We start from the raw sequence: 26,743 nt of genomic DNA on the forward strand, positions 1-26,743 counted from the left end.
TTTTCAATAGCGCTCTTCCTTGTGCCTAGATACACCCACACACCAGATTAGAAGTTGGTACCTCGCTTATTTTTCAAGATATTTCGCCCACAAGGTTCAGACATATATATGGTGGCGGCCATCTTGGATTTTGACGTGGGTTGCACCCACACACCAAATTAGAATTCGGTCCTTCGCTTACGCACGCACACACGGACGGAGGGGAAAACCATAGTCCCCTTTCGCTCCGCGGTGCGACGGGGGACGATAAACAATTGTAGATAAAAAAAGAAATCATAGAATCATTTTGTTTAACAAAATTTAATTTAAATTTTTGACCCAGCAAAGTAGCCCCTTTTGCAGATATAACCGCCGAACACACTCGTGACATTCTTTCTATAATGGAAATCAAATATTGTTCGGGAAGTTCTTCCCAACACTGTTGCAGAACTTCCCACAAATGTGTTGCACTTGTAGGTTGCTTTGCTTTCACCCTTCTGTCCAGTTCATCCCAAACCAGCTCGATGGGGTTTAAATCTGGAGACTGTACTGGCCATTCCATGATTTGAAGCCTATCGTCTTGTCCTTTTCCTCAAAGGTAGTTTTGACAAAGCCTGGAGGTGTGTTTAGGGTCATTATCTTGCTGTAGGATGAACCCCTTACCAACTCGGCGTATACCAGAGGGGTATTGCATGGCGCTGCAAAATGCTGTGGTAGCCCTTTTGGTTCAGGGTGCCAGTCACTCTGTGCAAGTCACTGACTCTGGATCCAGCAAAAGAGCCCCAGACCATCACGCCTCCTCCTCCATGTTTGACAGTTGGTGTCACACACTGAGGAACCATCCTTTCGCCTACTTGACGGCGTACAAAAACCCTGCGTGATGAACCAAGGATTTCAAATTTTGATTCATCGGTCCATAAGACCTTCTTCCAGTCTTCATTAGTCCACTGGCAGTGCTTCATGGCCCAGGCAAGCCTCTTTTTCTTATTTTGCCATCTTAGCAATGGCTTTCTTACTGCTACTCGACCTGTCAAACCTGCAGCTCAAAGTCTTCTCTTCACAGTTGAAACAGACTTGCTTACTTCAACCAGTGTTAAGCTGTTGTCCTGTGAGCCGCCTATCACGCAAGCTGTTGACTCTCAGAAACTTGTCTTCTGATTCTGTTGTGGCTTTGGGTCTGCCAGACCTCTTCCTGTCAGAGTTTCCTCCAGTTTCCAATATACTACTTCCTGCTGTGCAATATTGTCCAAATAATGCTTCAGAGGGTGTAATACGGGAACAGTCTGTTCCAATACTGCTTTTATACAGACAGGGGGTTTGTAATCAAGTAATCAGCAGAGGTTGGGACACCTGTAGGAATTGTTTGCATCAACTTTCAAGGCTTAATTTAGTTACATTGCTGCAGAACAGCTGTACGTTGTTAATCCATTACTTGTTCCCTGAAGGCCTTTTTTTTATCTTTTTTTTTTTTACAATATAACTGTGCAATTTACATTATTTTCTCGTTTTTGCTAGCAAAACTTTTTTTTTTTTAAACCCCGAACAGTTTACTGCTTACCTTTGTACCATTTCAGGTTATTCACTGGACATTAAACTGCGTAAATTTCAATAAAAACTGGAAAAATTGAGGTGTTCTAAAACTTTTGACCGGTTGTGTGTGTGTGTGTGTGTGTGTGTGTGTGTGTGTGTGTGTGTGTGTGTGTGTGTGTGTATGTATATATATATATATATATATCGGATTCATGATGATGCTGTGTTAAAGCAGATTAATCATTCAAAGCAGAATAAACATGGCCCTTCCCTTCTGAAATTTGTTTAAAGCCCCCACCTCTCTATCTCTCTCTGATGTAGCATACTCTTCACAGAATGTCGGTGTCGCCGAAACAGCTTCCTGAGCAATGATAAATCTGGGTGGTTTACTATTACCTTCCCAACATTAGTTAGGGCAGGAATTTGGAGTTTGGCCATGGCGCTGGCGATACCTCGCCTACTCTATGCAAAGGACACCATATAATCTTTAACATCCACCAACTAATGCCGGCACAAGGGGAGCCCAGTTTAATGTCCATCCGAGGGACGGCACACACATTGATGAATTACCCTGCCTGGGAAACACCGGGATGGCAGTTTATAGCTGGGTCGGGATTTATAACAAGCTAAACAGTTAGCCCCAAAGCCTCCACTATTCCTCCCCAAATCCCATAATATCTTAAAATATTTCCCTTTGTAATCTATCCTAGGATCCTGTGTTCGAATCCCGGTCAATCGCTGAATTAACACCAGAGGGGTTGACTCAGCCTGTCATCCTTCCGAGGTCGGAAAATTGAGTACCAGTTCACTGGTAATTCCCTGTGTATCACAAGAGGCGACTAACAGGGTTGGCGGCAGGAAGGGCATCCGGCCATAAAACATTGCTTCAAAAAGGGGATCACGGTGTCCGAAAGAGGCCAACCCCTGCTCTGCGGGGGGAAATGGCCTCTAAAGGTGGATGATGATGATGATGATGATGATGATGATTTCCCTTTGTAATCTGTGGGTGTTTCTTTAAAAAATCGTTATGCAGCCCCGTAAACAGCAAATAAAATAAAACAATCACTTTTGTCCATAATTTTACACTTCAGTGCCATTATTAACGGTATGCGAGTAATAACAAAAGGCCCGTGGTGGGAGATAACAGTCACAACTCGGTTTTAAAATCTGCAATTTGTCAAAATTAAACCCTGCAATAACTAAATCGGGACCCAAGAGGTTGTCTGCGATTGGTCACAACTGCAATATTCAATCATACGACATTTAAGGGTTTACTGTATTAAACATTAAACAATGGGTCATGAAAGGTAATGTGCGTTATCCACACCATCCCACCTCCTTTACCCCAAAAGTAATGTCTCGACAAAACACCCATTACCTTTCTTCAGCTGAATCTTCCTGCAGTGAGCAGCCCACAACCTGAAAATAGTTAAGCTTATGTTTGACACAAGATACACTTAAACAGGAATATTATGTGCACTCAACAACAATCATAACGTTAAAATTCAGCCATTTTGTCCTTATTCAATGACAATCCAGTTTAGAGGTATTAAATAGTACATGTAAATACAGGGTGTCCACAAAGTCTTGTTCTGGTTTTAAAATTTTAATACACCAAAATTTTTTAATTGGGGGCGGGGAGGAAGTGACGTCACTAGACTTCCAGAACGAGACGCAAATGGAGACAGACATATAAACATGGCTCTCACAGCCACCACTCAACTGTCTTCTAGGACGAATATCACGCCCACAAATCTACAGCATACAGGATTAATTTCGTTTTGATTTCTGCTTCTTGCTTCTGGGTATTTTTTTTGAACTCTTTTCCATCGCCACAATTTTTAACTCAACTGGACTATGTCCAGCTGAGTTTTTGTTGACTCAGTCTGTCTGTCGTCTGTCTGTCTGTCTCTCTGTCTGTCTGTAAGCAATTCGACGTCTATGCTCTAAAAATCACAAATATTGATCAAATTTGATGAAACTTGTTGTGCAGCATCTTTAAAACAAACTAGTTTGGGATTGCATTTGGGCGTTGCACGCCCAAAAATGGGCGCGGCAGGGCGGCCATATTGAAATATTGTTTGACCAAGTGTTTCTAAATAGATTCAAGTCTGAAATCTGAGAAAAGTAATTGTAGTTTTATTTTTCATGTCTCACTCAAAACTCAATTTTTTCTAGTTTCCTGTTTAAACATGAGATACCTTCAACGTTACTGTACCTCTTTAGCACATATAAACTATATAGTTTGTGGTTCTATTATGCATATTCTAACCATATTGATAGAGACAAGTTGAGTTCAGATTCCCCGGAACCTCAAGTTATGTTTTGGACCGAGTTTCCAGCCTTCTGAGACATGTCGACGCGTGGCATGTGCTCACGCACTGCGACCGGTGCCACCGCATCCAAGGCAGGTGACAATGGGTCCACGGTCACTGCCCAGTCCACTGCACCTAAGGCCACAGCGTCAACACAACCACCCGCACTGGAGACAGAACTGAAATCCACCTCATAGACAGACCAACCGACGCTCACAGGTATTATGCGCTCTATTACCCAGTCCTCAGCTGATGTCTGCGACAAACTCGATAGATTGATTTCAGAGGTTGCTTCCATCAAAGCCAAGGTCAAGCTTGACGAGGCAGTCAACATGAACTCTCACAAAGTAACAGAGCTAGAGTTGGAGAAACATCCAGACTTCAAACAGCTCTAAGCAGAAATCAATTAACTGAAAGATAAACTTACCACTATGGAAATTTAGAACCGCCGAATGAATCTCCTGTTCTATGGAACCAAGGAAAAACCTAACGGAAATGCGTACAATGTCCTGAAAGAAACCTTCACTTACCGAGGAATTGACAAGTTAGAAGTTGCCGACATAGCATTGGTCAACGGTGGACCTGACGAAGGCCGCAACCCTCCGCCCAATGCTATCATTGCAAAGTTTGTATAAAAGCATGACCGCAACAGAGTACCGGGATCATTCGAGGATCGCCAGCGCCAAGCAGACTCAGTCGTCATCGACTCGCTCTGAAGTTCATCCGCACAGAATCAGAGGACGAACAAACTTACTCCATGCCCTGAAGGTTCAGCGTGTAGAGCTCGCTAAGACAGCATGCAAGCTACGGAGGAAGAATAATCTTTCAATGAAGATAGTTGTAGTGGGGGCCAAGGTTCAGCTTCAGTGGAAAGAAAAGAACACCTCAACTTGGCATACCCACCAGGTCTGAAATAGCACTTACCATACCTTCTCTCTCAAATATACTATGCCTTTGCTTCTCATAATCATATTTCCTATAAATCATATTTTTGGTTTTGTTTGAATGCAGATCCAAAATGCCCAGAAATGTTAAGTGCATCCAGATTAAAGGATGATTATCTTGCTGTTACTTTTACTGCTATGTAAGAAATTGTACGAGAACAAGAAAATGTTATTGGTCCCCTACTGGTTTCACCTGAGGGGACCGACTATAGGTTTGCTCTCCATCTGTCTGTCCGTCCATCCATCCATCCATCTGCCCATCCCACCTGTGGTTTTCCAGACGTTTTCCCATCCCCTTTAACATAGTCAACTGATACATGGTTTTATTATGATAAGTTACATAAACTGTTCGGTTACACGAAGGTTACAGAAACTAACTTATTCTTTAGCCTTGCATACCCAAAACAATTTGTCCTACTGTATATGGCTCACAATTGCTGCATGCTTGGAACAAGAACATTCAATGGGCCCAGTTGGGACATGTATTGGGACATGGGACATTGGGACAGGGGACATGTATTGCAAAGGAGTTTTCCATCTCCACAATATGAATAAGTGCTGAAATGGTTTCATTAATAATACTTTTTCCTATTCACTATTACTAACACTACCTGCTTACCTGTTTTGACAATTATATTACACTTTAACTTTAATTGGCACGCAAACTTTAACATATTATACACATGTGGTGATTGCAAGAAACATGGCAGTTGATCCAGACCAATACCGTATCCACATGAAATTCATAAATCCTTTTTTGCTAATACTAGAATATAAGATCCCAGCCTGGTGTTGGCTTAGCGGTTAGGGTGCCGGCTTGGGATCCTGGGTTCGAATCCCGGTCGATCGCGGAATTAACGCCAGGGGGTTGACTCAGCCTGTCATCCTTCCGAGGTCGGCAAATTTGAGTACCAGCTTGCTGGGATGAATGATCCCGGTGTGTACCCCGGTTTAGAATAGGTACACTGTATCCCTGCGCATCGCAGGAGGCGACCAAAGCTGGCGTCAGGAAGGGCATCCGGCCATAAAAACATTGCCTCAAACAGGGAACCATGATTGTCATGGGGCCCGCAAGGCTAACCCCCGCTCTAGTGGGGAAAATGGCCTTAAAACGATCATTCATTCATTCATACTAGAATATAAGATCCGTCGTTACGCTGATGTGAATACCAATATTTGCGTAATTGCTTAAAAAACAAAAAAAACAGTTGTTAATGGGAAAATATATAATTAGGCGGTGTATAGATACCGGCCTAGCTATACACTCACGGAGCAAGGAGGGGGAGATTGTTACTGGGATATTAATCATAGCCTTTTTAGATGCTGAATTGTGAAGAATATACAACAACACACCAAAAGGAAAATGAAAAATAATTTATCACCCTCCCCTCTCTTCCTTTGGTCAAACTGTCTGGGGTAAGCTGTTCTATGATTACAATATCCTTAAAATACCTCACTTATTTTCGTATCGTCTTGGAATCTTCATGTACCAACTAACTAAATGCAATTTACCAGATTATTCCTCTGTTCCAACATAATAGTGCTATACATTGTTACCCGATGAAACGAAATCATTGTTTTCATCTTCCACATACTCAGTTTTTGCAAAAAAAACAATTATGTTTACCAGACCTAAATTCTGGAATAGCTTAAATGCTGAATTTACTGAAACCCCCTCAATCAATGGTTTTAAACAAAAGCTCAGGTGGTACCTTTTAAATATTTATGCATACACTTTCACATTTATGTGTAAACAGCTGCCCTATCATTACTGGATCTTCTGTTTGTAAGACCACATGGCTTCTCTCGTATCATGCCCTTCTTTCACGTTTTCAATAACCTGAAACTTTTTTTGTGCGTGTGTACTTTAAATCTACTTCCAACCTACTGTTGTGCTCGGACTAATAGTCTTTCCGCAGGAGACTAATCCTTTATAAGCTCCGTTTCTCATTCACGTTCCTCACATTTTTCACACTGAGTATCTTTGTCTTATTTACATCACTCGGCACTTTTATTTATTTCACTGTACATTATATTTGATTCAATCTATTTCTTTGTATTATTTTGAATTTGACTGAAATTTGTATGAATCGTGTCTTTTGTTGTGAAATGTGGAATAATAAACAATTCAATTCAATCAAAAGATACAATGATGCAGTTTTCTCCATGTTGTTGCTTAACTACCAGGGTTTTTTTTTCTTTCTGTTTTGCAGGTTTTAATCTGAGTGACCAATTGTTATTGATCGATAGCTAAATGATAATGGAAACTATTGACAAGCCCCAGATATGACCTTCCCACGGGCGTTAAGATGCACGAAGGTTTGGTTAGAATACACCATGTACGAACCTACGGCTTTCACAGGCCCACTATGGTTGGGAGTTTTTGCAGTACGTGGACTGCAACACATCAACGTTTTGGACGAGTTGATCAGGAATTTCTGCATCTGTTTTGTTGTGCAGAGGCACTCACCTTTCTCACAGGTATGCTTACAAGTACTTTCGGCTTCTTAAAAAGTTTGTTGCCATTTCATTCCACAATCTCTATCTGTGAGGCATGAAATATGTCCAGGCGATCTTGATTTACTTCATTACACTATGGGTTTCTGCACATGCGCACCGAGCAATCTGAGGCGGATTACGTCATTTCTAAAATCACGTGACAAAATGCAAAATAAATCACATCATTGTATCTTTTGGTTAAGCCAGGTGTTGGCTTGGCAGGTAAGGTGGCTTGCTCAAGATTATATGGTCTTGGGTTTGAACCCTTGTCGCGCCATTAAATAACACCAGGTGGGTTGACTCAGCCTGTTATCCTTTCGAGGCCGGCAAAATAAGTACCAGCTTACTGGAATCAGGGAAGCTGCATCAGTGCCACAACCACAATGATGCAACCAGCAGCCACAGGTTGCATACAAAATAATAATAATCTTTTGGTTTGGTTGTAATAACATTTTAAAACCAGAACAAGACTGTGGACATAAAAACAATAAGGAATAACAAAAAGTATATTATATTCGGGATAACAATATATTAGGAATAACTAAACAAAGGAAACTCGAATGGCACCCAGTAGAGCGCATACCTCCACCAGGCTAAACAGTTTACGTTGTGTATCCCACTGATGGGCCGGATCTGGATCTGGACCCAAAACAAAATCTAATCCACTTGTTCTCGTCACCTACCCAACTCATCCACCTAGTTTCATCTGAATCCATCCACAAGTTTTTAATCATGTTATAGAGTACAGTATATCGATTTTGGGCCCCATCTCTCAAAGATGAAGAATCACTAAAAATTATAGTTTCCAGATCCAGATCTTAACCAAGATATAGAATCAGTTTGGCCTCGGCACATACCCAACCAAAAACCAAATTTCGGCCAAATCCATCCATAACTTTTTGAGATATCCTGCTCACAGACAAACAGACAAAAAACAGACACAGGTGAAAACATAACCTCCATTCACCTTCGGTGGTGCAGGTAGCAAACCAATAGCTAAGCCCTTCCATTACACAAATGCATTCTATGTTTTTGCAAATGATCAGTTCCATAGCATTTCACAGATGATTTAACACTTACAATAGTGAGCTGAGTGAAAACCGTCAAACAACACGTGTGATATTAAATATAAAATGACAAAATACATACAAGCAAGCACACTCGAATGATAACCAAACCTTCAAAATATTGCGATTGAAAATTAGATTTTTGTAAAAATACAACAACAAAAAACAAGGGACTGAACACAAATAAATTAAAGAGGAGGGTGAAGTGGGGAGGATGAGTAACCAAGATAACCTGCAACTAGGAGGGATGAGTTAGGTAGAGTTAATGTGGGATAGAAAGATTGCAGGTAGGGATGGGGAATGGAAGGAGATGGCGGTTCACCACCGACGGTGAAGCCCAAAAGGAAGAGTGGGCTAGCAAGACCTCTGGTGGTCTACAAAGGGAAAAGAGGAACTAGGGAGTTGAGGTATGTAGTCATCCTTGATTTTGGACGTTTAGAACTTTAACCAGGGGGGGGTGGGGGGGGGGGGGGGGGTTGCATACCAGAAGAATCATCGACAGCGATAGGACCAGGGTCATACCTTGAGAGTAAAGAAAGTTGGGAAGACATTAAGACAGGACTGTCAAGTTAATGCATGTCATGATCTCTTTCAAAAACTACTGGCAGCAAAAACGGTATCGGTTGAAACTGGAATTCGATAGGTACATAGGTCTAGCAGTCTGGATAAAGGGCTACATGGACATTGGAAGAAATGCACAGGCCTAATGGGCCCTTCCTGTATGATAGTTCCTTGTATTTCCTGGAAATGCAGGGGAGGGCCGGTTGGCTGAGAGAGCAGAGGGAGGATTATCAGAGAAGAAGCTCATCACAACAAGCTCATTTCAACTCATCGTGGAAGATCCCAAAGATGTTGAGAACTTTCGATTCAACCATTTCTGGGAGACACAAATGTGATGCTGGTGTCCCAGCTCAATGAGGAGAGAAGTACTCCATTGAGCTAAGGATAACGTCCATGTAAGCTGTAAGTAGTTTTGCTCCATCAAGGAATGACTTGAAATGACAGATGATGCCCAATTGGCAGCTGGCTTTGGATACCAGCTTTGCAATGTGGTCAGCCTAAAAGAGGTGAGGCCGAGTATAGGTTTAAGATAATGATCCTCTTCCTGTGACGGACCATGGGAATAAACAGGTGAGTTAGTATGATGATCCTTCTAGAGGAACAGCATAAGAGAGAGACTTCCCAAGGTGGAAAACATGTTCCATCATCAGAGAGTACCTAATGAATTCCAGATCAGCAGAGAGTGGTGAAGCTGCTGTCAGTGCAGTTCAATACCCTACCCGACTATAATAGACGATGTGGAGTCATTTGCAGAAAGGAAGAGAGGGTTTCCAGAGGCCATTTATGCAGAAGAGGAACATAACTGGGCCCAAGGTGCTGCCTACACGAGGAGAGGAGTAGAGGTGCTTTCATTTACAGCAATGCACTCACTGTATGAGTGCAAGAGTTAAGAAGGCCAGATATGGAGGCGGTCTTGTAAGCCACAGGCAGAATGCTCGGCAAGAAAAACAAGATGGGAGACTGTCTAATGCTTGAGATATATCCAGACACACTATGCACCTGGTTGAGCTCCATCAGGCCACTCCCACCCTCTCGTCTCGTCAGGTACATTCTTGGGATGCACTGATTTTTGTACAACATTTTGTGGATGGTAAGGAGTTTTCTTGTTTGGAAGTCTAACTTGGCGATTTCTGATTGGGCCCAGTTTATTGTTCCGCTTTGTGACATATTTGGTGGCCCTCTTCTACTCCGAGGTATTTGTACGATGCTTCGTTTTATAACGACTGTATTGTTGTTTCAAGGTCAATTTTTATGTTGTCTGTTTTTGTTGGTTTCCCTTGTACAAATATGCACTTGGCGCACTTGCCTTGTCCAAATTCCATTTGAATGTCCTCAGAGAACCATTTTACTAGTTTTCGTTGTTTTGTCAATTTTTCGTCATTTGATGCGAAGAGCTTTAAATCATCCATGTACAGTGCCTTCAGAAAGTATTCACACAGAAATTATGTGTTTTCACAAATTCACAAAGAAAGAAAGTATTATGTGTGGATCAGTGACAAAAAAAAAATCTCAATTCAATCCATTTTCAATTCAGGCTGTAACATAACAAAATGTGAAAAAGGTAAGGGGTGTGAATACTTTCTGAAGGCACTATATAGTAGAAGTGTCACCTTTTCTATCTCTTTGGACATTCTTCTATTGGTTGTTAGGGTGTATGCATATACCTGTGTGTTGATGAGGTTACTCAGTGGGTCCAGATCCAGACAAAACAAGCGGATGTGTATGTGTGCATGTGTGGTGAAGGGGATGTGGGGGACAGGAGGGTAAGGGAGGAGGGAAAGGGGGCAGCTCCACGATGAACCTTAAATCATGTAAAAATTAATAAATAAAGGGCCTCCAACCATTGCTGAGAGAGTAGAAACAACGGGTCATTACACTTGAACAATTTTGAATGTTTTTATGAGCCAAATGACAACACAATGGCAATATGAACAAATGGCACTATTAAAATACTTTCCTTCATGATTTAACTCACTTAAACTTCAAAGTATTGCCATCCAATGTTATTTGCCCACCCTCGGCAGTCATCTATGTACACCGTAATCTACCCAGGTCAGTCCGAGTCAACTAATCAATGAGAAAACTACTTAACACCTGGCAAACACGGCATGTAGACCTACTTTTGATATGGCCTTGGTGGATTCGATTCAATCCATGCCTGTGCAGCTCTAAGTAAGGATAAGCTAAACCACATCTCACAAATGCTGAAAAAATGTCTGGCCAGTCAAATCCAAGGAAATTATACAGTTCCTTCAATGGCTGTTGAAGAAAGCCCCCTCCCTCCCACACATTCCCAAGCCCAAGCTTGGTTTCCCCAAGCCCTCTCCCTCCCACACATTCCCGATGTCCCTGCTCTCAAATGTTGTGTTTGTGCTTCCCCTTCTCTCCCCATCTTGTCTACCGCTCCCCTTTTTATATTCTTTGTTTGTTTGTCTGTTTGATTTGTTTGTGTGATAAATGTTAGCTCTTTCACGAGCCTCGATTCTGTATACAAAAATAATAATAATAATAATAATAATAATAATAACGTGGACAGCTTTTATCTGTGGGCCGTTTTAATTGACGAACCTTGGTCATGGCGGGGTTTTAATCAAAAAAAAAAAATTCCATATATTTTTAGAAGGGCAAAGTTATGTTCCCACGAGAAAGCATTTATCCGCTTTTTTCCCCAAACATGTTAGATGTGCAGTCGATACCAGCAAAGCTGATCAAAAACATTTCAACGTGAACTTGTTTTCACAAAGCGAAAGTGTTTGTCGATCAAGGAGAAAGATATTTCTTTTGGAGTGACATCAGCAAAGTAACTTTCAAGTAATGGCTGCACGGCAGGTATGGTACTTTGTGGGATGTCTCCTCTATAATTTAGCCTGATCCAAAAGCATTAGCTTTGCTTTTACAAAAACTGTTTCAATATAAGGCTGTTTGGTATTCTCTGCACATATACAAGAAGACAAAATTATACTGTTGCTTTCCCTGATGCAAATATGAGCACCCACACAGCCAGGCGGAAACCTCTGGTTACTCCCAAACGTGACAGGCTCGTGGAATAATAGAAACAGAGGTATTGCGATTTACCTCAAAAAGACTAAGCGTATTGTGCCAGATGAAAACGCCGTGCAATTGATTAAATAGAACAAAAAGAGAGAGTTACATATAGCAAACGGCACAGTTCAATACACTATGCACTGAGGCAAAGACTACATTCGAACAGAAAGACGTGCAGTGAATGTACATGCAACACAAATGGAGGAAACAGTGAGGCTAGTCATAATGTGAACAAAGAAAAGTGAGTGAATACAGTCTCTGAGTCTGAGCAGGGACTACATACAGTAAACGTCCGAGCAGGGACGACATTAGCACAGTGGAAAGTGATGGGAAGAAGGTCCATGTAAATGGAGCCGCGCACGGAACACATGGTTCCAATGAGCAGCAGAGAGACTAACTAGCAGAGAGTTCGGATAAGAGCGAGTCAACCAATCGAGCTCATGCTATTCAACCCCACTACGTTCCTCCGATCAAATTCCATTTAATACACACGATTAGCTAAAAGTGCCATTCGACTCTGAGATCAATGCAATTGTACCATATTAAGGATATTCCGATGTACTGCAGAATATCACAAACACAAATTAGAATTTGGGTAGAAAAGTCAGACCGATGTTTTCTCTTCTTCTTGCGTGGTGGCGTGTGTGCATCGTCAGTTGGAACACGAGGCATGACCGAGGATTCCCGAACTGCAAAATCATACACCTGCAATCACAATGCGCACAGCTTGGTTCGAAACAAGTAATACAAATCAATAAACGTCCATTATGGCACAGCCACTATTTCCTCAGCAAAATCGAAGCCTAATTGATAAAGTACAAGTAGATAAATAAACTCAGCAATATTGAGGCCTAATTGATAAGGTACAAGTCTATAAAACATGGTGATTGGTGACTTTAAAAGTTTAAATTACCGCCAAAGAGAGATAGAAACATTAAGTGAGATAGAATTCCACAGTGCACACAGGGGAAAGTGGGGGAAACACACCAGCAGCAGGGTAAAGGGACACAACAAAGGGACACTTGGAGGAAGAACGAACGAGGGGAGAATGGGAGTATGAGAAGGATGAGTAGTACACGGGAGGGGGAGGGCAGAAACAATCTCGAACACAGCAAGAAGAGGAAGCAGAGAAAACACAATAACCTGGAAAGGAAGGAGTGGGGTTTGTGAGGGTTTTTTGAGGGTATAGAAGGGGAGTGAGGGGATGATCTGAGATGGTGGTGAACAGCTGTCTTGAAGTCCTGGAGGAAACAATGCAGTGAACAGACTGGGGAAGGTGATTGCACAGATGAGAAGAAAGAGAAACAAAAGAGTCGAGGTGAGTAGTGAGCATGAATTTAGGATTTTGAGTGTTTCACCAGAAGTGGGTTACTGGCAGGCCTTATGCACCATTGAAAAACCTGAGAGTGTGGAGGCAGAGCATGGAAAGGAAAGAGGGACCGACCTGTCTGCAATGCAGGAGTAACAAGCATGAAGGTGCAGTTGCATTATGGGGGATTCCAATGATTTTAATGGCTTCCAGGTTAGAGATGGTGGTTATAATTTGGTCCAGAAAGAGGGTATACAGGGTTATTCAAAAAGTAGAATACATTTTCAATAATTTGTTTTACAAAAACTACTGAAGTCAAATCCATGTTTAATGTACGGATGGAAAGGAAATGTACTGAAGTTTTGTTTTCATCATTTTTTTGGAATCTTTGTTGTTTCTTTTAATCTATGTTTATTTTTTGTTTCAGGAAGAGAGGAGTGGGGGGATGGCAGGGGTGGGGGGTGTAGGATGCCGGGGGGTGGGGGGGGGAGGGGTGATGATGGTGGTTATTTTCAAAACGGTGGCAGGAAAATAGGAGAAAACTTCCTGCGTCCTGGAATTCGCCAGGACAATTTAAGTGGCAAGTGTGCAATGACATTTCAGGACACGTTGTGAAAAGAACCCACCAACCAGGAAGTCCAGACAAACGACTGGAACAAACAGTATGAAGGCACAGGTCGTCTCTGCAAGAGACAACTTCTAAGGGCTTATAAGGCGACTGCAGCAAATTCGGGAAACACCCCAGTCCTCTCCCTTCCACAGATCTCCCGATGTCCCTGTTCTCTACTGGTATTGCGCTTCCCTCTCTCTCCCCCTCTTGTCTCTTGCTCCCTTTATTATATGTTCTATCTGTTAGATCTTACATGAGCCTCGACTGAATATCCCCCAAAAAAAAAACAAACAAAAAAACAACACATGTTGAAGTTAGGGCAAGCCTGGAAGTCCATTGAAAGTCATTCATTATGATTTCTGCTGTGAAATGCAAGAGAGTGGAGGATGAAGGGTTTGCAGAAAGGTTCATTTTCTCTGATGAAGCAACTTTCCACCTAAGTGGGAAGGTCAACTCTGTCGTGTGTGTATCCATGTGTGGGGCTCTCAAAATCCATACATCGTCATTGAACATGCTTCACCTAAAGTTAGTTTTTTTGCGGCATTTGCAGGTGTGGGGAGAACTGGACCGTGTGTTTAGTGTATGTAAACGTGTGTATGTATGTATGTATGTATGTATGTATATATATATAAGTTCAGCAGAAGTCTGAACTTGGGGACGACTAAGAAGACCTTTGTTGGTCGAAAGCTTGTCGAGCATTAAAGATCGACCGTCCTGAAGCTACGTCCGCGTCTGATTTAATCTCCCGATTATGTGTGCGTGTATGTATGTATGTATGTATGTATGTATGTATATGTATATATATATATATATATATATATATATATATATATATATATATATATATATATATATATATATATATTGTTACAGACGCGGTTTTGGATGTTAGTTTACCGAGCGGTTTGGTATGACCGCGTCTGCACAGTTTACCCGATTATACTCGAACGTTGGCCGAGTCGCGCTACGCTAGATCAATGAAGGAAAGGACACAACGGCTGGGATTAGATGACACGACACCAGGGGTACAGTTCTCAAGACCTCCGGAGGAGGTTATAATATTTGTATGCGGAACGTTTAGACTACAAGGACAAGAGGGACAGCATAGGAAGGTGGGCACTTAATCACGGTCTTATAGTAGCCCCGACAGACCACAGATAAACAGGACAAAACTGACTCGCACAGGGATTGATGGCAAGGAGGGGCAGGTAGTCGATGGTCAGCACAAGGTGCACCTTGGCTCAGGGACAGGATAGCGCGGTCCAAAAGATGCAGGGAGGTCTCTCAGCGCTCGGAGGTGGCGACTTCTCTTTCCAAGCTGGAGGCGCATCTCTCGTCACGTCCGGTAAGTGGCTGCGTATATCCAGCGGGGAGTGACACGCCCTCGGCTCGTTAGCTCCGCCCCAGATGGAATCGGCCCGTTGCTTCTTATTGGGTGCGGGGGGTTACCGGGCTCCGCCCTTGACGAGGGGCCGACAGTCAGCCCCTTCGTGGTAACCCCGTCGGCGCACATGGGCAATGGCGGCTAACCAAGCCGGAGTGAGGACGCACACTCCCCGCGCGCTGTTGTTGTAGTTGTTGTTGTTGTTTCATGAGGAAGATGGGAGGAGGTATGGGGAGGTCCTAAACTCACTACTGGTGCCATACAATCACATTCTGGTGCAACGAAGAGTCAGAATTAATGGAAACGAGTCCTTAACTCGCGGGATCTCGTGAGATCTTGGAGACGGCGGCAGGGATTTTCGAAGCTCCACACGGTCTCCACGTTTTTCGAAGTTAAGTCTGTTCACAATTGTATTTTGTCGAAACTGTATTTATCTTTCGGTGTGTGAAGTTATTGTGTGCAACTTTGGTTGTTTCTCGGTGTTTATCTTTCATAAATTGATCGTCTGTTTGCCGTGTCACGAGCAAGGCCTTGTACAGTGTGCACTGTACAACCTTGAGGCTTTGTTTTTCTCTCAGTGGTCCGTCGTTTGTGATCCAATAACTTTCGTTCTCTGTATTCCCAGTCTTTTCACCCATAGCCTACTTCCTTGTGTAAATCTCAACTCAAAAAAAAAAAAAAAAAAAAAAAACATTTCTTTCTCTGTTCTCATTCGTTTATTCATTCTTATTCGTTCGTTCGTTCTTCAACCACGTGTTTCTCCCCCATTTCCCCAGATAGTTTTCACTCATTAACCTTCAATGTTTACACTTTCCCCTGAAGTTATGTATTCCGTCATATTTTATAACACCTTTTTCTTCTTCTTCTTTAAAAGGCTGCTTTCGACTTGCTCACCAAATCAATTCATCCCAAAAAAAATATCCATCTCCTATAGTGCCTTTTTTCTACATTCCCTAAACTCTCCTGCACTCCATCCTCCATCCAGCGTCCTTAAACATATTTTTAACTCGAAGGTCACAAGAAACTCATTTTGCAATAAATGTTCGTTTCCCATAAATCGTACACTTTCAAAAATCCAATCTCACCCCTCCCCTCCAAATCTTCCCTATAACCCCTCCCCTCCAAATCTTCCCCATCACCCCTCCCCTCCAAATCTTCCCCATCACCCATCCCTTTCAAATCTCCCCCCTTGCCCCCTCCCTCCTAAACTACCCCCTCACCCCTCCCCGCCAAGACGCCCCCTCGCCCCTCCCCTCCTAGACTCCTGCCTCACCCCTCCCCACCAAATCTCCCCCATATCCCATCCCTTTCAAATCCCTCCCCTTGTCCCTTCCCTCCCAAACTCCCCCCTCACCCCTCCCCTTCAAATCTCCCCACCCTCATTGCTTCTCAATTTCCCCCCTCTCACTCCCCCTCCTCAAAGCGTCCTCCCCGCTTCTTCCCCCTTCAAACTCTCACCTCCATCTCCCCCAACCTTCTGCCTCGCTCTTCCCCCTCCTCAAATAACACCTCATTGTGGCTCACCCAATCACCATCAAACCTTTTGTCCGCCCCATCCTTCCCTTTCTCCGAGCTATTCTGAAATCTCTGACACACCTTCAACAGCTCTCCCTACCTCTTCCACCTCTTCCACATCTTACCCTACCCCTCCTCCCCCCTGTTCTGTATCTGATGCTCCCCCTTCCTCTTCATTAACGGTATGGACCTCAAACATCCGGGGCCTTCGTTCAAACTTAACTGATCTCTCCATACAGGTTGCTTCTGTCAAACCAGACGTGATCTGCTTAACAGAAACTTTCCTCCTTTATGATGTCTCTGATTCCATAGTATCTCTCCCGGGCTACTCCCTCCTCCGGTATGATAGACCTGAGCCTCGTCCTGGAGGCGGGGTTGCTATCTTTATCAAAAACTCTCTTCCTCACTCGCCCTGCACTGCACTCTCTCCACCTCACCCCCAGGAATACCTCTGGCTACGGCTTCCCCTTCGCTCCCACCTCTTGTTCATATGTGTGTTGTACCGTCCACCAAACAGTGATGACTCCATCTACATCTCGCTGTCTGATGATATGGACCAACTTCTATCTACTCATCCCAACTCTCTCTTCCTCATATGTGGTGATTTCAACTGTCATCATGCCAGTTGGCTGGGTGTGGGTACCTCTCTCACCAGCCATGGCTCCTCAGCAAAGGACTTCTGCGACTCACTGGGACTGACACAATCTGTCAATTTCCCGACCCGGATCTCAGTCAACGGAACATCTTCTCTTCTGGACTTGGTTATGACTAACTTCCCTGAAAATGTCTGCTGCTCTTCTTCTGCTCCGATCGGATCATCTGATCATGTCCTTGTTAAAGTGGACATCTCTCTGACCATCCTCAGGGAGCCTGCTCAGCGTCGACGAGTCTGGCATTTCACTCAGGCCAACTGGCACGGTCTTCAAGCAGCCATCAATCATCTGGACTGGTCTCCCATCTCTACCACCTCTGACATAAACTCATCCTGGGAATTCTTCCAAAGTAAATTGCTCTCTCTCATGCACAGATTTATCCCATCTCGTCTTCAGTTGTCATACCCTTCCTCCCGTCCATGGTACACGGAATCTTGTGGTGAGGCTGTTGCCCAGAAACAACTTGCCTTCGTCTCCTGGAAAGCAAATCCAACGGAAGGAAATCTCATTTCCTTTCACAAAGCCCGAAACAAGTGTGTGTCCACCCTCAGGAGAGCCAGGAAACAATATCTCTCCGTTCTCAAGACCGAACTCTCTTATCTGTCTCCCTCTTCCAAATCCTGGTGGCGTCTGGTCAAATCCGTTTCTGGTGTTTGTTCCCCCTCCATCCCCTCCCTTACCTCAAACGGCTACACAGCTGACTCCGCACGTGAAAAAGCTGAATGCCTCAACTCTGTGTTTGCCTCTAAATCTTGTGTCCCAAACCCATCCCTCTCTGTACCCACCATACCCAGTCGTACCCTGCTGCTTCTGGACTCCGTGTCCTTTCCTCCTGACAAGGTGGAAAAGTTTCTGTCAACCCTCGACTCTGATTCTGCAACTGGACCCGACGGCATCAGCCCACGGGTCCTAAAATCCTGCTCTGCTGCTCTATCTCACCCTCTCTCTGTTCTCTTCACCCTCTCTTTTGCTCAAGGTCAACTGCCATCTGCTTGGAAATCAGCCAACATCACCGCTTTGCACAAAAAAGGTGCAAAAACAGATCCTAGCAACTACAGACCAATCAGCCTTCTCCCAATTATCAGCAAAGTCATGGAATCCATCATTGCTTCTGATATGAAATCTTTCCTCTTCTCCAATGGCTTGATCTCTGATCATCAATTTGGTTTCAGACCAGGTCACTCTACTCTGGACATGCTGCTTCTGCTGTCTCAACAATGGATGGAGGTCCTCAATGCCAAACAGGAAATTAGAGCTGTCTCCCTCGACATATCACGTGCCTTCGACAGGGTCTGGCACCCCGCTCTGCTCACCAAACTCTCCTCCTTTGGTATCCATAGAAATCTCCATGCATGGCTGGCGGACTTCCTCTCTAGTCGTCGTCAACGTGTGGCCCTGAATGGGTTTCTCTCATCTCCTCTTCCTGTTCAGGCTGGAGTTCCCCAAGGCAGTGTTCTGGGCCCCGTGCTTTTTCTGGTCTTCATCAATGATCTCTCTGACTCTCTCGAAAATCCTCTCTATCTCTTTGCTGATGACTCCACTCTCTGCCGCTCCATTCCTCTTCCCTCAGATCGGCAGTCTGCTGCCTCCTCACTCTCTGAAGACCTGGACAAAATCACAGACTGGTCAAACAAGTGGAACATGTCTTTCAATCCTGACAAATCTCACACTCTTACTATGTCTCTCCGAAAAGATCGACTGGACAACCCTCCCATCTACTTTCTCAACAATCCTCTCCAAGAAGTTCTGTCGCTCAAGATTTTGGGTCTCACTATCTGCCATGATCTTTCTTGGGAAAACCACATTTCCAAGCTGGCCTCCAAAGCCAGTCGCCGACTGGGCATCCTCCGTCGTGCGAAGTCCTTCCTCGGCACACCCGAGCTCCTCACCACATACAAGGCTTTCATCCGCAGCTCAATGGAATACTGTTCTCCCCTATGGGCCGGTGCTCCTGCCTCACACCTAGCTCGGCTTCACGCTGTTGAAACCAAAGCTTTCAGAATTATTGGAATCTCCCGCGATGAAGCTATCTCTGAGGGCCTTTCACTCACTCACCGCAGGCAGGTAGGTGGTCTTTCTGTCTTCTACCGACTCCTCTCCGGCCTTGCACCCCCAGCTCTCTCTGTGCTCTGTCCCCCAAATATTCCTACAGGTCGCACAAGATCTGCCAGCAACCCTCTGATGGTTAAACTGCCGAAATCTCGGCTCTCCGCTCACCTTCACTCTTTCATTCCTCTTTTCTCCCGCCTCTGGAACAAACTCCCTCACTCCCTTCAATCCCACTCCTCCCTCCAGGTCTTTAAAACAGCTGTTCACCACCATCTCTTATCTTCCCCCATCCAAAACCTTGATCTTTTCTACCCCCGCTAATTCACCCCAGATCCACCTTGTTTGAAATTCCAACTTCTTTCCTGGAAGTCCTGGCAGTGTCCATATGTTTTATACCTCTCCCACTGCCCCCTTCCCACGCCCCCCCCCCCAAAGCCCTCACCCTCTCTCAGATCTCTCGATGTCTCCATGTCTCTCGGTCCCTGCTCTCAAATGTTGTGTTTGTGTCCTTCCCCCTCTCTCCCCATCTTGTCTACCGCTCCCTATGTTATGTTTTATGTGTCGGTTTGTCTTTCTGTGTGATTAATGTTCGCTCTTTCACGAGCCTCGATCTTGTATACAAAAAAAAAAAAAAAACAAACAAAAAAAACTGACAGACTAAGAATAACTAGCAAGATGTCCTATAGTTGTCTACGTGAGATGCGGTGAACCTGGGCACGACATTTAATGGGGGAAAAAGGGGAAGGTCGGTTCTACAGAGTGTTGTTTACAGACAATGGGACTAGGGAATGGGGGATTGGGGATAGTTGGGGAGTATTGGGGAAATAGGGGAATATTTACAAGCGGATATGGAGGCCAAATCCCATATCCGCAACATTGCACCCTTCTCTACCCTCGGGGTGTCCCGACCCGATAAATTTTTACCTACTTTAGTGTGGCACTCAGATGTAGTTCCCTCTACTATTAACTCTACCCTGAGTGCGACAGTTTTACAGATGTTCACAAATGAGTAAATATGTCCCCCTGCGACGTTGCACCCTTCTCCTCACAGAAACACACCCACAGGATAACCGAATCGCGGAAAGAATTCTCAAACTAAACATACAGCCGGTAGGGAGCATTATTTACATAAGACTACACTGATATTTACACTACGATCCAGGACCTGTTTTTGGAGGAACACATGCAGATGTTATGCATAGAGAGAGCACGCATGCCAGCATCGATACACCAACCCACGAGTGCTCTGTGGCCTTACGGCCTTTAATAATGTGCAGAGCACCCCTTCCAAGCACCAAAAGCACCACCCATCATGTACAGTCAGCACCATCCGGTGCACCAATAAAGTGTTCAACAATCACCGGTGGTGTCGCAGCCGGCCGATGTTCTGCCGCTGGTCTTGCCTTCATGTGGTGCACTTGGCCTTCTTGCCTCTTTCAAAAATAAAGAAAGGCGCCAACCGCGTCCATTTCTAAATTGTGGCCGTCAAGGGGGCCAACTAAAAGTGGTTCACCTGTATGGCATAGGTGCCACGTTGACCCATAGGTCTATCAACAGGTGGTGCTTGCCCGCAAAAGAACTGCGGTCCATGGTGGGCGGCCACAAACATTGCGGTCCATATGGTGTATCGATCCCGGCAGCAAGCAGCGAAAGTGCAGGCCCACAACTGCGGAGCCAGCACCTCTCTCTCCTCTCTCTCTGCCCCAAAGCCAGATCCTCGGAGGTGGGAGACAAAAGAAGAAGACAAGTGAGTAAGGTGGTAAGGGCGCAAAAGTGCACGCAATACAAGGTGATGCACACTGGGGGCACATGGGAACCAGGTGAGACAGGTACGTTCCTACCGTACGCCCCCCCCCCCCCCACCAGGTAACCTACATGGCCCCTCCCTTACCCCTTACTGTATCCACAAAACACAACACTACCCATAAACATCTACTTTACAAATCAACAAACGTCCCTACTGTCTTCCCCGTTCCTCCCATAAACCAAATTCGTCTTCTCTCCCTCCTAACCAATCAAATTTGCCATTTTCAACTCTCATCAAAATTTGCCATCTCCAACTCAACATCATAATTTGCCATCACCAATTCATCATCAGTCCCTCCTAGGGAGGGAGAGATGGAATCACCCAAATGTCTCATCCACGTCGTGATGCGTCTCACAAATCCAACAGCAATTCTCCTTTCCTGCACACAGAACAAAGAAACACAGGTGTGGAGTCATCATCATCACCACAGATAAGTGGCTGCGTATGGTGCGACAGGTTCATCAATCCTAACTATTTCCTAAATGACTTTAACAACTTTACATTACCCGGGGTCTTTCTCCTGCCAAACCATTGGCCCTCTTACACTATGGGTTCTAAAAACCAATTCCCATTGACCCAACTGTGGTGCTTTTCAATTTGGGGTCTCACTCCCCCGATTCATCTCCCGGTGCCCTCGCACAATTTCTGGGCTGCGACGTGTAGCTCTCCCAGCAAGTCTACCCACCTGCACACCTCCACCACTGCAGTTGCCTCCGAGCTTACCTGCTCCTTACCCTAACCTAACTACCTGGGGAAGGCCCTCTGGCGCTCTCCCCACTCGGTGCCCTCTCTGGCACTGGGCTACCCGGGTCCGTCCTCCGGATCCTCGGGCCCCATCCACAACTCTACCGGCTCCCAGAGCCCACCTGCGGCCTCACCTGGCCGACATCCTCACAGTGGTGGAGTGCCCAACCAACTACACACACTAACAGGCTACACGCCCAGCCATTTCCACAACACTAATGCACCCATCCACAATACCATTCTGCAACCGCACCACAAATGCCAATATCCAACCACAATTTACCTATACCCTCTACCTAACACTTACACTACCCGCCCCGGGTACTCGTGAAAGGGGTCCACTCTTCCCCCATCCACACCTTCGCACCATGCACACCACTCCGTACCACTTACTCCAACTCTCTCCACACCACTCATTCTCTGCTCCATATATTCCACACACCTGTACTTGCACACCTGTGCTCTCACACCTGGTGCCACCTGCACCCTTCTCTCCCCAAGCGCATTCGCGCTGATCCACAACACTCACTACTCACACACTGCTCCACACACCTGTCCAGTTGCACACCTGTGCAATCACACCTGTTCCATTCTCACCTGTTCAATCCTCACACACACGGCATCATCTCAGCTAACTACTCCCCTCTGAAACTCGCGCTTCCCAGTCGTCCCTTTAAACTATTGCGCTCCCTCGTCATTATAATCCACACTAATCTACCTGCGTCCCCACTACAGGTATCAGTCACTATCTCAACCTTAACGTTACCTAATGTCATCTCTTCTCGATCCCTACACACAAGATCCTAACCCACCCGGGCTAGTTTTCACTGCCATACACCCCATAAGCTATTGCGCATTTGCCCCACTTGGGAAGGGTGGCAGGGATGCCACCCTTACCCACCGGGCCCATCGCTCACTACCAATTTTGCACATCCAATTTCAACAAATCAAAAATTTGCCAATCACTACCCATCATCTGCCAATCATCAAATTTTGTTTTTTTCTAATTTCGGGGCCAAAACACTAACCTCATCACACAGTCTACTCACTAATGCCTCTCGGTGCGCCAATTCCTGTCCAAAGCCCGGCTTCGTAAAGCCGAGCAATGAATGCGGGTTGTTTGGTGCCGGCGGCTGGATGCGTCCGGCACTCGGTGCAGGGACGGGGGCTTACCCGGGCCGAGATCCCACGCACCACCTCGGCGTGGAGCCATCCAATGTCCCGATCTCGACCTGCCGGAATGCCTCAACAAAAAGTGGTCGCCATGACGACCCTTCCTATCCAGCCGCCCGCTCCGCCTAGTGGAGCACGGACGCGGCCGTTCAAAGCGAGGCCCAGCACGCACCGAGGGCCCGATTCGGCTAAAAGTCGCTCTAACCTCTAACCCGGTTACCTTCGATGCCTCACCTGCATGCTTACACCCCGCAGCCCGTTCCTTGCTCACACATCCAGCCGTTTCCATGCTCCTCGTACCTTTCCTTACACACCTCGGTACACTCATTCCACTCACAGCCTTGGTCACACACCTGACCACCGAACACTTTGGCACACATTCGTTGGTCGCACACCTCACCAACACACCTCTTCGCGCCCCCTCCTCTGTGACAATCACAGGTGTGCTCTCATTCGCACACCCAACCACGTGCCTCACTACCAATTCCAGCGTGCATTCCCACTCACGCTCTACCATTCCAGGTGTGCATCCTTTCTCACCTGTCACAACCAACTCATGCTCCTTGTCACTCTCACTACTCTCACCTCCATTCTCGACAGCGCACTCACCCTTACTCTTGACAGCGCACTCTTTCCTCATGCACCCGTCCGTCACACACCTTTCTCGCGCACACTCTCCCGTCACACCCTCTGTAACACTTACCACACCGCGCTTCCATGTGCTCCCTCGCACACGCGCTACGACCGACTCACTCTCGCCAGCACCCTCACTCCTTGGCACGCACTTTTTCCTCACACACTCCAGAGTCGGACTTTCTCGCACACCTCCTTTTTCGCACACCAGACCTGTCGCACACTTCACCAACGGCCTCTCACGAACACCCGGGTCCATCTCGACCCCCAAGCTTCTTAAATCCCCTGGCGCATCATACGCACGACCATATTGGTCACCACTTACACCGGATCCTCTTCCTCTTCGCTTCTCCTCCATCACCTGCGAATCCCTCATCCGGTTAATGAGCACATCATCACGATCCAAACACAGACTTTGGACCAATTCTTTTACTTCCTCCTTTATCTCTTTCTTATCCTCTCTCCGTCGCTTCTTAATTTCGCTCACCCCTTCTTCCACTTCTTCTAATTTCTGCTTCACCTCTTTTATTCCCCGGTACGTCTCCTCAAGCTCGTCCTCTAAGGCTACCTTGACCGTTTCCATGTGCGTCCTCACCTGCCGGTCCTTCGTCTCCATTACCTCTATCACCTCGTCCAACCTCGTTGTCAGTCCCTCACGTACCATCTGACATTCCCTCTTCGTCGCTACCAAGTCATTTTTTAGGTCATTTTGTGTCGCTTTTAACCCTCCTATTACCGCTGTGTTCTTCTTTACCTGGTCCGTTAGTTCTTTTTGTCCCTCTGTCAGCTGTTCCACCTCCTGCGTCAGGTCCTCTATGCCCCCTTGTAACTTTACAGTCCCCTTTCTCACCTCCTTCTCCATGTGCTCCTTACAGTGCCTCACCTCCTCGCGCACTCCTCCGACCTCCTCACTCACACCTCTTCTGATCTCTTCTCCCATCACTTGCATCTCCTGCCCAGATGCCACCCTCAACTGCTCCATTTCCTCCCTGTGAGTATCCAGTTTGGTTTCTACCCCCATTCTGACCCCCTCTATCTGCTGCCCCATTTGTTTAACTTCCCTTTCCGCTTGGTCCCTCATGTCCCTCAATTTGCCTTCCATCCTGTTTTCTAACCCCTCTAACCCCTTTTTCATCCCTTCCATTTGATTCTCTTGAGCGGCCATTCTGTTTTCTACCCCCATTAACCCATTTTTCACCTCTTTTATCCCGTTGTCTAACCCCTCAAATTTGTCGTCTAACTTCCCAAATTTCTTGTCTAATCCCTTAAAATTATTGTCTAACCCCTCACCGGTACCCCTCGCTTCGTCCCTCATTACCCCCATTTGGTTTCCCATTACCCCCAATTGGCTCTCCAATCGCTCACTCTGAGCATCCATCCGGTTCCCCATTACCCCCATCATTCTGCTTTCCATTTCTTCGCTATTCTTGTCCATAAGGGCCTTCATTTGTAGAAAAAAAAGGTTCAAATCTACCAGCGGCGCTACTACGGTCGCGGGCGTGGACGCCATGGCTACCTCGTGCGCGACGACGCTATTTTGCGACCCTGCCACCCTCACTGCTTCGCTCTCCTTATGTCCCTCATTTTGGTCCTGGATCGACCCTGCCTCACTCTCTTCTACCGGAACCCAGCCGTCTTGGTCTGCCATAGCGCGACTTTCAAAATTCGGGTTTTTATTTTTTTTTGTAAAACACAATCAAATTTCGCCGTTATAATTTCGAGCGCGTGAAACGCGCTCCGGATCGAATCCCACTTCCCGACACCAAATGTTACTCTCATAGTACAATTGGTGTCCCAAAATTTGGGCCTAACAAATTTAGTCCCAGGTCCGAATCCAACTCCTCGACACCAAATGTTACAGACGCGGTTTTGGATGTTAGTTTACCGAGCGGTTTGGTATGACCGCGTCTGCACAGTTTACCCGATTATACTCGAACGTTGGCCGAGTCGCGCTACGCGAGATCAATGAAGGAAAGGACACAACGGCTGGGATTAGATGACACGACACCAGGGGTACAGTTCTCAAGACCTCCGGAGGAGGTTATAATATTTGTATGCGGAACGTTTAGACTACAAGGACAAGAGGGACAGCATAGGAAGGTGGGCACTTAATCACGGTCTTATAGTAGCCCCGACAGACCACAGATAAACAGGACAAAACTGACTCACACAGGGATTGATGGCAAGGAGGGGCAGGTAGTCGATGGTCAGCACGAGGTGCACCTTGGCTCAGGGACAGGATAGCGCGGTCCAAAAGATGCAGGGAGGTCTCTCAGCGCTCGGAGGTGGCGACTTCTCTTTCCAAGCTGGGGGCGCATCTCTCGTCACGTCCGGTAAGTGGCTGCGTATATCCAGCGGGGAGTGACACGCCCTCGGCTCGTTAGCTCCGCCCCAGATGGAATCGGCCCGTTGCTTCTTATTGGGTGCGGGGGGTTACCGGGCTCCGCCCTTGACGAGGGGCCGACAGTCAGCCCCTTCGTGGTAACCCCGTCGGCGCACATGGGCAATGGCGGCTAACCAAGCCGGAGTGAGGACGCACACTCCCCGCGCGCTGTTGTTGTAGTTGTTGTTGTTGTTTCATGAGGAAGATGGGAGGAGGTATGGGGAGGTCCTAAACTCACTACTGGTGCCATACAATCACATTCTGGTGCAACGAAGAGTCAGAATTAATGGAAACGAGTCCTTAACTGACATAGACTAAGAATAACTAGCAAGATGTCCTATAGTTGTCTACGTGAGATGCGGTGAACCTGGGCACGACATTTAATGGGGGAAAAAGGGGAAGGTCGGTTCTACAGAGTGTTGTTTACAGACAATGGGACTAGGGAATGGGGATAGTTGGGGAGTATTGGGGAAATAGGGGAATATTTACAAGCGGATATGGAGGCCAAATCCCATATCCGCAACAATATATATATATATATAT

The 26,743-nt window shown here is 45.9% G+C and overlaps 1 protein-coding gene across 6 annotated transcripts in view; it reads right to left on the reverse strand.

Moving 5' to 3' along the window:
- EZH2 (enhancer of zeste 2 polycomb repressive complex 2 subunit) overlaps positions 1–26,743 on the reverse strand; it is a 142,124-nt gene that overhangs the window by 55,529 nt on the left and 59,852 nt on the right. For 4 of the 6 annotated variants that reach the window (XR_013624812.1, XM_078786087.1, XM_078786086.1 and 1 more), the window contains exons 11-12: positions 12,551–12,645; positions 2,888–2,928 (exon numbers count right to left, since the gene is read on the reverse strand). Coding sequence is in view for 5 of the 6 variants with exons in the window: in XM_078786087.1 (XP_078642213.1) it covers positions 2,888–2,928; positions 12,551–12,645 (136 nt within the window). In the remaining variant the exon portion in view is untranslated. The remainder of the gene's footprint in view (positions 1–2,887; positions 2,929–12,550; positions 12,646–26,743) is intronic. The other 2 variants (XM_078786088.1, XM_078786090.1) reach the window with 1 other exon arrangement.

Source organism: Myxine glutinosa, chromosome 10 (assembly GCF_964187855.1).
Source record: "Myxine glutinosa chromosome 10, kmMyxGlut1.1, whole genome shotgun sequence".
NCBI classification, from domain to species: domain Eukaryota; kingdom Metazoa; phylum Chordata; class Myxini; order Myxiniformes; family Myxinidae; genus Myxine; species Myxine glutinosa.